This window comes from Phallusia mammillata, chromosome 1, assembly GCF_965637545.1.
Source record: "Phallusia mammillata chromosome 1, kaPhaMamm4.hap1.1, whole genome shotgun sequence".
In the NCBI taxonomy this organism is placed as follows: Eukaryota; Metazoa; Chordata; class Ascidiacea; order Phlebobranchia; family Ascidiidae; genus Phallusia; species Phallusia mammillata.
The window spans coordinates 21,137,651-21,150,892 of record NC_137252.1 but is presented as its reverse complement, the minus strand read 5'-3'; the positions used below and the strand labels follow the sequence as shown (position 1 = coordinate 21,150,892).

Genomic DNA, 13,242 nt, shown 5'->3' with positions numbered 1-13,242 from the left:
TGGCCAATCAAATTTGTGTTGAAGCTGTCCAGTTTGCAAAAATCAAACAATCTATGTGTTTTTCTGTATACCCTGTGTTAATTTGGACACAAAATGGCTCCATTGGGTGTTATCACATAACAAAGTGTTGGACAACTTGTGTTTCATTTAGACTTTGATATATCCAACTAGCCTAAAAAAATGGGTGAATTTTTTAAACAAAGTCCCAATTGAAGAAAACATTTAGACAGTTTATAGTGTTTAACCATATTGTCTCACCATTTGTAACTTTTAGTTGGATTCACCCATTCTGAAATTTTAAACTATTGTTTGTAGTAGGTTCTTTGTTTAGTATTTTAAATTTTTGCCCAATCAACCAAATGGTTTCCTTTACAGCCCTGAAACAGTAAGTATATGACAACACAATGATGTAAAAAGAATATGGACTAAACCTTTGAAGTTTGGTTTAATGCTTTCTACTAATTTGCCTTTAATAATCTAAAAGCAATCTCATTATTTATATGTGGGGACCTATTTGTTTTACCTTGCAAAAACAACCATGTGTGTAGGTCAAACAGTGTGTGTAGTAAATCGGTAAGTAGGATATGGAATATATAAAATGGAAATATATAGGAAAGCCACCTTTTTAGTTTCTTTTGAAAGGAATTATTTACAACTCCGCATATGTGGGGACCATAGAGTTTTGGCCTGCAGAAACAAACTGGGGTTATAAACCATGTTTGCTAACATGGGACCCAACACAAAAGATGTATAGGGAATATACTAAAGGTTTCAAAATTGGTCATAGAGTATGTATGTGTAAACTAAGCAAGCTGTAAAAAACGATCAATGTCGGTTATAATGCAACACGGAAAAACACCCTTGTACTTAAATTAATAAAACACAAGTAAAATAGAATGTAACATAATTTGCAGGCGTGGAAGGTTGCACCCAGTGATTGTTTGTCATTGACGGTTGAAGAAGTGATGCATATTCGTCAAGTACTTTCTCGTGCTGACCTGGAAAAAATTCAGCACTCGAAAGAGATATACAACGGTTTAAAAAACGAGAAAGTATGTTAAAAGATATGTTGGAAAAACGGTATATTTTTAGAGCACTCAACTTTTGTGTTTCGGAACTATATGTTTCTTATAGTGTGCTGGGTATGGTTTGATTTATGTAAACAAATAAGTTAAAAAAATTTCTGTAGATTTGTTTCAATTGCAAGTTGCGCAAATTCACAATATTTGTGTGGTCACATGTCTGCCAGATCTGCAAGCGAAAAGTCTGTGCAAAGTGTTTGAGAAAAGTGAGTAAAAATGTAACAATATGAATTAAGCATATCTAACATCTGTATGTTATCTTTTAGCTGCAAACACCTTTCCAAAAGTATCTAAAAATACCTGTTTATGCATTAAGTCCTGCTTCTTACAAGGCAAATTCGCCTACTAGCCAAAGCTCACAACCAAGGTAAGATTGTGCTTTTATCCTAACATCCAGAATATTACTGAAGAAAAGGCCAATTATCTAACATTGTTATTAACACCTACAAAAGTCAAATTTAATACAGTGCTGTATTCAGAATGGTGTTTTGTAATCGTGTTGATTTAGTTTAACCATACCTCAACAAATTTCATTTAAAAATGGAACATTTTTTCAACAAATTTAGGCCTTACAACACAATAGAGCTGCTGTATCATTATTCACAGTGAACATATATTTCATTTAAGTACGGCACTGTGCTGTGTTTTGTGTTTGCTATGCATACCTTAGTTGAGGTGTGCTAAGGAATTTTAAATGTTTTGTTAGTCTGACATGACTGAAGTGGGTTACAGTACATTAATTTTGAGCAGTGCTGGTTTTGCATTAATCATATTTATGGGTCCCCTTCCCTGAAGGGGACACATATTGTTTTTGTCTATATTTTTTTTCTTTTTTTCTTTCTAACGCGGATTTGTTCCCACGTTTTGGTCAAGAAAGAATGGTTCAAACTTTTTTAAATTTACACACATTATAGATATTGGTCTAAAGATGGCCCATGTGAATTTTGACCCCGTTGAAATTTTTAAAACGGCTATACTTGCTAAAGTACTTTATTTAGGAGTTATATGCTTTGTTGTTTGGTGCAATATAAGGTATTTCAAAGAATTTTGTACCTTAAAAAAGATTTACCCATTTTCACCCCTTAAACCCCAAAATATTCGTTTCTGTCTAACGCTGGTTTGTTAAATGCGTTGGGTCAAAAAAGAGTGCTTTAAATGTATTCAAATTTGCACAGATGTTAGTTATTGTTCCGAATTTGTTCCTCCTGAAGTTTGACCCCAAACGACCCAGCGGTTCACCCACAGGCCCCCAAAACGAAAAAAATTAAAAACGGCTGTACTGACCCAAGTACATAATCTGAGGGTTTCATGCTTTGTTGGTTGGTGCAATGTAAGCTATTCTAAAGAATTTTGTAACTTTTTATTGGATTCACCCATGTTTACCCCTTAAACCCCAAAATAATAAGTTTTAGGCCAGAAGTACAAGCCCCAATGTGCTGAAATGTTAAACAATTGTTTGCAGTAGGTTATTCGTTTAGTATTTAAAAAATCGCCTTGATCGGCCAAATAGTTACTTTTACAGTCCATAACATGTGTACACTGTCAGTTAGATAGAAGTCTCAAATCTCAAGGTAGTAATTCACTTGTTTACGATTAAGGCGGTGAATACAGCGGGAGTGCTCAGAATTCACTCGTTTACGATTAAGACGGGTGAATGCAGCGGGAGTGCTTAGCTTGACGTCCGGACGGACGTTTTACGAGACAGTCATGTTGGTGATTACAAATCAGCTGTTTTTGCGCAGCCATGCTATGTCGTTTTATTAAGTTATCAAGCTCATTTTCAGTTTTGGAAAATTGTGTTTAAAAACTGACCTTGAACGACAATATCAAGGTCAAAGCATGAGATTAAATTGAAAGTATTTTTCCTGTTCTTATTTACTGTTTTTTTGTAATTATATGACAATAATGATGCAAAAAGAATACGGACAAAACTTTTAAAGTTGGGTTAAGGCTAAAGTTGGTTGAGTTTTTCCTTAAGAATCTAAAAATAACCAGGATGTTTGTTTACCATAAATCCGCACAAACGCGCGTGTGGGGACCCATTCGTTTTTGCTTGCAAATCAATCATATGTGTAGATCAAATGATGTGTATAGTAAATTGGTAAATATCTAACAATGATTGTGCCCTATTTTTACTGTTACCAAATCGCATATGCATATGTGTGGGGACCCATTAGATTATGCTTGGAGAAACAATCATGTTATAAAGTGCCAGGAAAAAGATAGGGACCCAATGCCAAATATATATCCATTATAAATATAGTAAATGGTATATGTGATACATCATCAAATATGATGTAGTATATATATATAAACTGGCAATATATAGGAAAACCACTATTCTAGTTTACTAAGTATATCTGCATCAACCTTTTAAAGGAAAAGACAATAAAAAGACAAAATAAGGCAGGTTATTTGTTTGATAGCATCTCAGCCTGGAGTGTTTCCCATTCAGTGACGGGTTTCACATTAAGCTGACTGTGAAAGTTCTGAAAACATCCATGTTTTTTATAGCAGGGGTACACGACCTTCTTTTATAGCAGGGGTACACGGCCGTGAACTGCTACATATATAATATATGTGCTTATGGCAGGGTTCCCGCGGGTATGGAAAACCCGGAAAGGTTATGGATTTTGAATTTGTATTTTTAAGGCCTGGAAAAGTTTTGAAAAAAGCCAACTTTTGCAAAAGTCCTTGAAAAAGTATGGAATTTGGCGTCTGAAAATGCCAGATAGAGATGGGAAATTCAAATTATGTAACGTTTGTATATTCATTGCGAGTATGGTAAATTGGCTACGTACACCAAAGTCTATTTTCTAGTTTTACTGTGGGAATTGCTTGATTTTTTTTTCGATTAAGGTCATGGAAATTCGGGGGGGTTTTCTTGAAAAGTTTTGAAAAAGTCATGGAATTTATAAACAAAAATTGCTGTAAATAAAACTCTTTTGCAAATAATTGCATTTCAAAACTGCCGTCATAGTAAAGAGATTGTGCACCCCTAAGTTATACCAAGGTTCAACTAAAGATTTTGTTTTCAATGATTCATTAACATAAAAGCTGATTTCTGGCAATGTGTTTGATGCTTTGCTTTATGTTTAAACATCTAGTGCAGAAGTCGGCAACCTTTTTAGGTGATGCGTGTTTACATGTTATTTCCATGTGTTAATGACCTCGCGTGCCAACGTTTTTTTTAAATAATAGTGGTTCGTGCCAGCAGATATCAATAATAAAGCGAAAGCAGAGTGTTTTGTGCATGTAGGCTGGATTTGAAGACAATGGCATGATAAAAACTATAAACAAGCAGTGTAACAGGTTAAATTGTTACTTCAATATAAACACGCAAACCGTTTGACATGCCATGAAAAACCACCTCAAAGTTGACATGCATGCCAGGGGTTGCCGACCCCTGATCTAGTGAAACATACAAAATTTGCTTTGTTTATGGCATGGTCAACGCAAGCGTGGTATTACCCTGCAATAGCACAGGGCTCTGTTTTACAGTTACTTTACAGATAAAGACTTTACATCTTTACAGATGTGTTTTACCTTGTAGCCCCAACATTTATCCCACTAGACCCCAAAAATGGGTTAATTTTCAAAACAACATTTAAATTGAATGAAATTTGGATAGCTTGTAGTATTTGCCATTTATAAATGTTGATTGTTCTGTTTCACCCTTTAGCTTTAACATTTACCTCACCAGCCCCCTAAAATAAGCGAATTTTTAAAATATGCCGGAATTAAAATGGGTGATTCTTTTACTAATGTTCAAATTGAAACGACGGTGGCTAATATGGGATCCAACATAAAATACTAATAGGAAATATAATAGTCACCCTTCAAGTTTTAATTATGGGCCCCCTTCACTGAATGGGACGTATCTTGATTTCAATCAGTTTTTTTTCTGCCGAAGTTTGTTCATGCACTTTTGGCATGAAATCTTTGGTGGATTTGGGTGCAACTTTCACAGATAGTAGTTACCCCACTAACCCTTAAATTGGTGAGTTTTTTAAATGGTGTCGGAATTAAATATAATTCGGACAGCTTGTAAAATTTGTCATTTATAGGTGCCAATTGTTGTGTTTAACCCTGTAGCCCCAATATTTACCACTCTAGCCCCTAAAAAGGGTGAGTTTTTTTAACAATGTGTGAGGTACATATGTACAAATTGGATAAAATTTGGACAGCTTATAAAGTGTGCTATTTATGGGTCCCCTTCCCTAAAGGGGACACATATTGTTTTTGTCCGTATTTTTTTCTGTCTAACGCTTGTTTGGTCAAGAAAGAGTGCTTCAAATTTGGACAGATGTTAGTTATAAATCGGAACTTGATCCTCCTGAAGTTTGACCCAGCGGTTCACCCACAGGCCCCCAAAACATAATTTTTTTAAACGCTGGTTTGTAACGCTGGTTTGGTCAAGAAAGAGTGCTTTAAGTTTATTCAAATTTGGACAGATGTTAGTTATTAATCGGGATTTGATTGTCCTGAAGTTTGATCCTGATTGACCCAGCGGTTCACCCACAGGGCCCCCAAATGTTTGTTTTTTTCAAAACGACTTTACTGACCAAAGTACATCATCTACGAGTTTCATGCTTTGTTGGTTGTGCAATGTTAGAAATTCTAAATAATTTTCTAACTTTCTGAATTGAAAGAAATTTGGATAGCTTGTAGAGTGTGCCATTTATAGATGTTTATTGTTGTTTTTAACCCTCTAGCCCTATCATTTACCACACTAGCCCCCTACAATCATGTGCAATTCGCCATTAATGAGAGCTGATTGTTGTGTTTTAGCCTATGTACTATTTAACCTTTTTTCTCAGAAAGACCATAAAATAGAAAAACCTTCAAAACTGTATGAATGGAATGAATTTAAATAGTTTGTACTCCATATAGCATACTTATTTATGCACAGTACCGGTCACTGTGTTTCATGTTACAATACCAAGCTTTCTCATAGTTATCTCGTGAAATGCATTGTTTACAACTTTGCATGTGTGGGACCCTTGTGTTTCTGCTTGCAGAAACAACCAAGGTTATAAAAGACAGTGGACGATATGGGAACCAATATAAAATAAGTGTAGGATGTATATTAATGTTAAAATAGGTTATAGTGTATAAGCAAGGACAATATGTGCAAAGCCACCCTTCTAGTTTGATTTTCAAGTCAATTTTTGCATCATATTATTTAAATTTTTAGTTTTTCCATGATGTATGGGAACCCCTTCTTTCGATTATCTATGCCTCAAAAGGACACACTCAAACATACATGTACAAGACATTCTAATGTCAATTTATTTCATGGAAGAAAAATGGATGTTTGTGAAGAATGTTTTCAACTTGTATCTGCCATATATGAAGCCAATCGAGGCAATCCGGAAAGTAAAAAAAGTAACTATGAAGCACTATAAGTCTTTTGTATTCAAGGGTTAAAATATTCCAAAATGCCAAGTATTAAAATATGGATGTCACGAAACTTGCAATTTTGGTTGAAGTTACTACTTGGTTGTGTACATGTGTTTTGACAAATGTGGTGTTTATTTGTTGTTTGACATAGTGTGTAAGTTTTGCACAGACTGTTTAAATTAGGTAGTAACTTAAAAGCAATTTTTGTTTGTTATGCTGCTATTACTGTGAAATCATACATATTGTTATGCATTTTTAGTCCCATATAAAATAGTTCTATTTTCATTGAGCACATTCCTATTGTTTTAAATTAGCCAAAAATGTAAAAATTTGATACACATGGCATTCAGTGTTCGTTGTTGACAATTTTAGCCTGAATGCCCATTGATTAGCTTTCCAGACGCGAATATGTGTCATAACGCTATACTGTGTCTGTCCTAGACACTATATTTTCTACAAGAATGGAAATATACAGTGATGCTACATAAGTATTTCAGTGCTGTGCAATGTATGTTAATAATAGTAAGCCTACAAGTTTTAGTTCCGTTACTAGTGGTGGGACGATAACAGATTTTTAAGCGAGTACGCACCTATGACTTCGATACAAATACGGATTACTTAGTTGTGTAAGTCTATTTCGATTTTAAGTATTATTAAAATCTGAAGGTGTGATCAATGTTTCCACACAATATCTAAGTAAGCACACGTATTTACCAAACACCCAAACACTCTCACAGATCATACACAAGCTGCTTGTCTGGATACCAGACTTCGTGTAATTTGTAGCGTAAGTGTTGACAAAATCGAATACACAACTACGCTTTTACAAATACAATTAGAATTGACGGTTATGGTTGTACAAAAAATATTCGAGATGACGTTGCCGCATTTTTTTCGCTAACGATTCGATTTGTGGGTAACCACATTCAAAAAGTTTTCTTTATGTTACGAGTCAATGGCACAAAGAACTTTGATGTAGCGCGGCGTAAAGGCAATTGTGGTGTCAAGGAGGCAACATTAGGTTTTGCTCACCACTATGATGTCCATAATTGTCATGTGGTTTTTACATTTTTATTTTAAAATTTTAATTTTATAGTTGTTTAGAAATTTGGATAACAAAAGGATTTAAATAACGGCTTTATTGCGCTTAAATACGAAGTGGTGTCCTGGGAAGGTAAAATTGCAATAAGTGCGAGCTCCACTAAGTACGAAGTATCAAACTGTATTAGCCTTGAACCAGTGGTTCCCAAACTGTGGGCCATGGCCCAGTACTAGGCCACCAAGACATTTTTAATGGGTTGAAATGGGCCACAGAGTTGAAAATCTGTTGAAATGGGCCACAGAGCCATTTCAACAGATTCTACTGTCTTGTTATACTGTAGATATTATGCGATTTGTTTTGAAAAACAATATTAGCAAAACAATATTTATTTACCAAGAAAGGTCATTGTCTCCTAACAATGGGTTTTAGCTGCTGTGTGGGAGATTTTTGGGAACCCCTGCCTTAAACCAATGTTACATGTGACAAAAAGTTAAAAACTTTAAATGTTATAAAATGCTGTGTGGTTTTCTTCAGTTACCACGCGTATTTTCAGTTTTGGTGAAGGCATCAAATCTTAGACGTAATTTTAAATCGACAAACGTACTTAGGTTGCGTATATGTCAGCAAAAATGTTGTTGATTAAAAGAAAAAAAACTTGACATTTTTCAAAAGCCGCAATAAAGGGTCATTAAACGGTCATTATCAGCATGACCGCCGTAGATATAACTGAAGTTCAACTTGTAGGTATTGCAGAACATAAAACAATGCTCAAGTTAAACATAAATTAGCCAAAACGTTATTGTTGAACAAGTGACTGTACGCTACTAAGAATCGTGCCAAAGGCTAATCAAACGGTCTGTCGGCTGCCACACAGCGAGAAGCTACTACAGGTCAGTGGGTGCCCATGGGTATTCGAAACACAGATAATTATGGGTCACTATGGAGTATGGACGCATCTTGATTTCACTCCCCGCTAGCCCCCAAAATGTAAAACGTTTTTGTATGTTGCTGCGCACCACAAACGAAAGATTTCTGTGGTGTAATAGTGTAATAAAGACAACCGAACGTATGTTACTTGAGTCACTATTTGGTTGCGTTTTCGCACATGGAGAGGAAAAAAGGTCAACTTCAAGAACCAAAAGAAAGCGTAGTTCCAGTGGGGAACAAAAAAAACTAAGAAAAAACAAAATAAAAACAGATCTAAATCCTCATAATTTTGTTTTAAATGGCAGCAAATGTTTTAAGTTTATCTTCTTTCAACATTAACGGCTTGGACCACAATTTATCAAATATTTCACACTTTATTGCTCAAGCTGATTGAAATATCTTTTTGATACAGGAGGTACAAAGTAAATCAAACCACAACTACGTTCCAACTGTAACCTTTAAGTTAAATAAAAGATGGGGGGGAAACCTATGGAAACTTAACCTTACACATTTGGACAACCCTGAGTACGTTTCTGGTATCAAAAGCATAATATTAGATTACCAAGATAACAAAGACCATTTTTACAATCCCATTTTCTGGTGGGAAGCTCTTAAACGCAAAATTAAAAAACATTCAATCTCATTTTCGATCCAAAAAACGAAATCCGACATATAGGAGTCACAAAACGCCCAAATAGAACTACAAACGTTAATGCTAAAAATGAATCCGGATAATCTAGAAGCAAACCTTAAGTTCGTAGAACTCAAACACAAAATTAAAACACAAGAACGAAACGTGATGAAAGGAGCTCAAATCAGAGCACGAATAAAAGATATCACGGCCGAAGAAAAACCAGATAAAATGTTCTTCAGAATCGAAAACGTTAGACAGGAAATGACGAGCATTCGAACATTAACATTGACGATAAATCGGAAACAGACCAGACAAAAATTATTAACGAAGTATATAAATTCTATAGGCCTACTACACTCTGGCAAACCAAAAGTTCAATATCCATTAACGCGCAAAACCACTTCTTATCTAAAATCGTAGTGAACCCAGCACATAACGAAGCAGACATACTCCCAATCACACCTGAAGAACTAGATATTACAATAAATTCAATGAATAATAAATTAAATTTTCCTCCCCGGGGGAAGACGGTTTATCCATTGAATTCTATCTAAAATTTGGGCAATTACTCAAACACGATTTCATAGAAATAGTCCATAACATATACCTTCGCGAAAAATTACCCGACACATTTAAAAACGCAATAGTAAAACTCATTCCAAAGAAAAAGGACAAGACATTAATAAAAAATTGGCGATCCATTTCATTGTTAAATGAAGACTATAAAATTATAAGTACCACAATCGCAAATCGGCTAAAAACGAATTAAATAGGAAAATCTCCAACGAGCAAAAATGCGATACCTATACCACATACATTATAACATAAAAGCGATCATTGAATTTTCCAAACAGAAAACATCAGCACTTGTTCTTGTAGACATGGCTAAAGCCCTCGACTCGGTAAATCACGACTTTATGTTCAAAAATCTTGCGAAATTACAAATAAATATTATGAATTGGACAAAAATACTGTACAAATTATACTATACAAAACTATCTCTAGTCAGGTCAATGTGAACGGAAAATTAACTAGTAAAATACAAATCAACCGTGGGGTACGCCAGGGATGCGGTCTATCGATGCTTCTCTACGTTGCCGTCACGGAAGCACTGATAACTATCACAAACAGTAACCCTAAAATTAACGGGGTGAAATTTGGACAAATAGAAGTTAAACTACAACAATACGCCGATGACACAACGTTTATAATAACCGACCTTCACTAAATGAAATATTCAAACAAATGAACCTTTACGAACTAGCAAGCGGCCAAAGTTATTAAAGATAAAACAGAGATAATCGCTTTTTCAAACAATTTACGATCCGAAATTAATTACAACTATGGAAACTAGGCTACGTAGAGCACGACGTCGAGGTTCTACGAATAATATGCACGACTCAAGTCACCACTTTTTAACTATAATAAACCAAACGCATGGAAAATGACAAAACATTGGCAGAATACATCCAAACTTTACAACACCCTAATTGAAATTGACGCTGCATTTATTTGGAAAAAAGCCAAACTTAGACGTTTGTACTACGAACTTATTAAACAAAAAGAAATAATTACAGTACCAACTTCATCCACCGAACTCAAATGGAAAAATGCGTTATACTACCAAAAAGGTATTAAAAATACTTATACATAGAGCGACAGTGTGCATATATGTCAATTCATCAGGCATATAAATGGGGCGAGTTTTACAGGAAAAATCGAATGCTCATACTCAACACTGGTAAAATTCGACTTACCTTTTGTAAATTCTGCAGAACAGATCAAGATAACATATAGAACACTTACTAACAAAATGCGACATATCGAAACAAATTATTAATACGTTAAAGGAAATTATTCTCGAGAAACACAACGTGGATCTTAATCCGACACCATCCTTACAATTACATAACATATTCGGCCACGAAACTCCCCTCATACCTGTTAAAACAATAGCAAATCTGGCGCTCCACTATAGCGCAGAAACTTAAATTAGACCAGTGGTTCTTAACCGGGGTTCGATCGAACCCCAGGGGTTCGGCAACGCCAAATCAGGGGTTCGACGAAGATCTTTTTGAAGTGCAATACAAATACGCGTTTTTGACTTTAGGGTCTATAGTCGATAAAAATGGCAATTTATATTTGCCAGATATCAAAACACTGGAGGGTTAAACTTAGGCAGAGCTGTTTTAAACATGTCGAAACAGTTTTTGTGGTACTAAAAAGAGTATTACCAGCCTAATAACCATATGTAGCCTATCAGACTTTTTGTACGCCTATTGTGTGCCAACAATGCGAACAAAACAGGTACCACAAGCATCACAATATAGATTATGACATCATAAACACTTAAGACTGATCTCCTCGCTGTGCAGCTCAATCTGTGTACCGAGCTAGAAATTAATCTGGGCTTTTTGGGCGCTATTAGATGGTAAATACATAATATCAACCAAGTATTTTAAAACAAAAATAAGCAGGTAAATGGCGGCCGTTGGTGAAATAAGAATCTGCGATGCGGCCGTCCTAGCAAAATGGTTGTGCACCCCTGCACTAAGGTTTTAATTTCTTGTTTGACGTAACAAAGAGCATTGTTCGCGTTGTTCCTAAGCAGAAACACAACGAAATTTTGTTGGCAGCAAAAACTTATTTCTTCATCTTTTTCATGTTTGTGTACAGATGCTAAAATTACAATGCTTCATTTTGGTAAAAACAAAAAAATTGCCGGAATTAAAGCAATCATGAACAAGTTGCTTGTACTATTATGTCAGAATTTAACAAAATGACAAACAGTAACTGTTGCCACTACGTTTGAACAAAAACTAATTATGACCCACCAAAGAAAACGGGGCAAAAACCTAGGATGTAACTTTGGGGTTCGACCAAAGGCTGAAGAATATTGTATATTTACTAGACTATAGAAACATAACAATGCATGTAAGGTGTAATGGTTGCAACGGTGGGAAAGGTTTTTGTTGTAAGGGAGCGTTACTGTCCGTTTCAAGGCTGTTACCAATCTTTTTTTTTTTTTTTTTTTTTTTTTTCACGGGGTTCGAACCCAGGACTCTCCCGGGGACGAATCCCGATCAGGTTTTTTATGTCTGTATATGGGTCAGGCGCGCCAGACCGTTCGGCCAAGCTCCTGCCCTGTTACCAATCTTATGACGTCAGAAGTGGAATGTTGCTAAAAACACCTCTAGTGGTCAAAACTTTTGCCGATTTGGATAATTTTTTACATGTCTGTTCATTGGGTCATTGTGGTTTTATATTTTGTACTTTTGGGTGTAGAACCAATCAGTTACCTCATTACCCCCTAAAATGGGTTAGTTTTTTAAACAGTGTCGGATTTAAATGAAATTTCGAAAGCTTGGAGAATTTGTCATTTATAGGAGCTGTTTGTTGTGTTTAACCCGGTGGCCCCAATAGTAACCCCTTTTGCCCCCTAAAATGGGTGCGCTTTTTAACAGTGTCGGAATTGGCTGAAACTTGTATAGCTTGTAGAATGTGCCATTTATTGTTGTTGACTGTTGTGTTTTACCCTGTAGCCCCAGCATTTACCTCTTTAATCCCTGAAATGGGTGAAATTTGTAAACAATGTCGAAATTGGTTGACATTTGGACAGTTAGTAGCCTAGGTTATGCCATTTTTAGGTGTCAATTGTTCAGTTTTACCCCATAGTTTTAACATTTACCCCACTAGCCCCAAAAATGGGTGAATGTTTAAACAGTGTCGGAATTGAATGAAATTTAGACAGCTTGTAGAATTGGCTTGTTAGGCCTATAGGTGTCGATTGCTGCGTTTTACTTTATTTTTCCGCAATTTACCCCTTCTTTCGTATAAAAATAAATATTAAAAAGGACAAACTTCCAACAATGCCTGAGTTGAATCAGATTTACATAGGTTGTACTTTTATTAGCATGATTGTTTATGCCCTGTACTTATATCATTGTGTTTTACCTTACAACACCAAATTTACTGATGGTTATCTCTTGAAATGCATTGTTTTTAACTTTGCATGTGTGGGGGCCCCATGAGTTTCTGCCTGCAGAAACAACTAAACAGGGGCGGCTCGGGCGAGGGGGCTGCGGAGCTGCAGCACCCCCTAGATATTTTTACTTAATATTCCTAACACAAAATTACAGATAACTTCCATTGTA

The 13,242-nt window shown here is 35.6% G+C and overlaps 1 protein-coding gene across 2 annotated transcripts in view; it reads left to right on the top strand.

Annotated features, from left to right (window-relative positions):
• LOC145212361 (protein spire homolog 1-like) overlaps positions 1 to 6,770 on the top strand; it is a 30,346-nt gene extending 23,576 nt beyond the window's left edge. The window contains exons 10-13 of one of the 2 annotated variants that reach the window (XM_080080467.1): positions 915 to 1,052; positions 1,190 to 1,288; positions 1,349 to 1,449; positions 6,280 to 6,770. In XM_080080467.1, coding sequence (XP_079936593.1) covers positions 915 to 1,052; positions 1,190 to 1,288; positions 1,349 to 1,449; positions 6,280 to 6,490 — 549 coding nt within the window. In that variant the 3' untranslated portion in view covers positions 6,491 to 6,770. The remainder of the gene's footprint in view (positions 1 to 914; positions 1,053 to 1,189; positions 1,289 to 1,348; positions 1,450 to 6,279) is intronic. The other variant, XM_080080473.1, reaches the window with a different exon arrangement.
• The last annotated feature ends 6,472 nt before the right edge of the window (positions 6,771 to 13,242 follow it).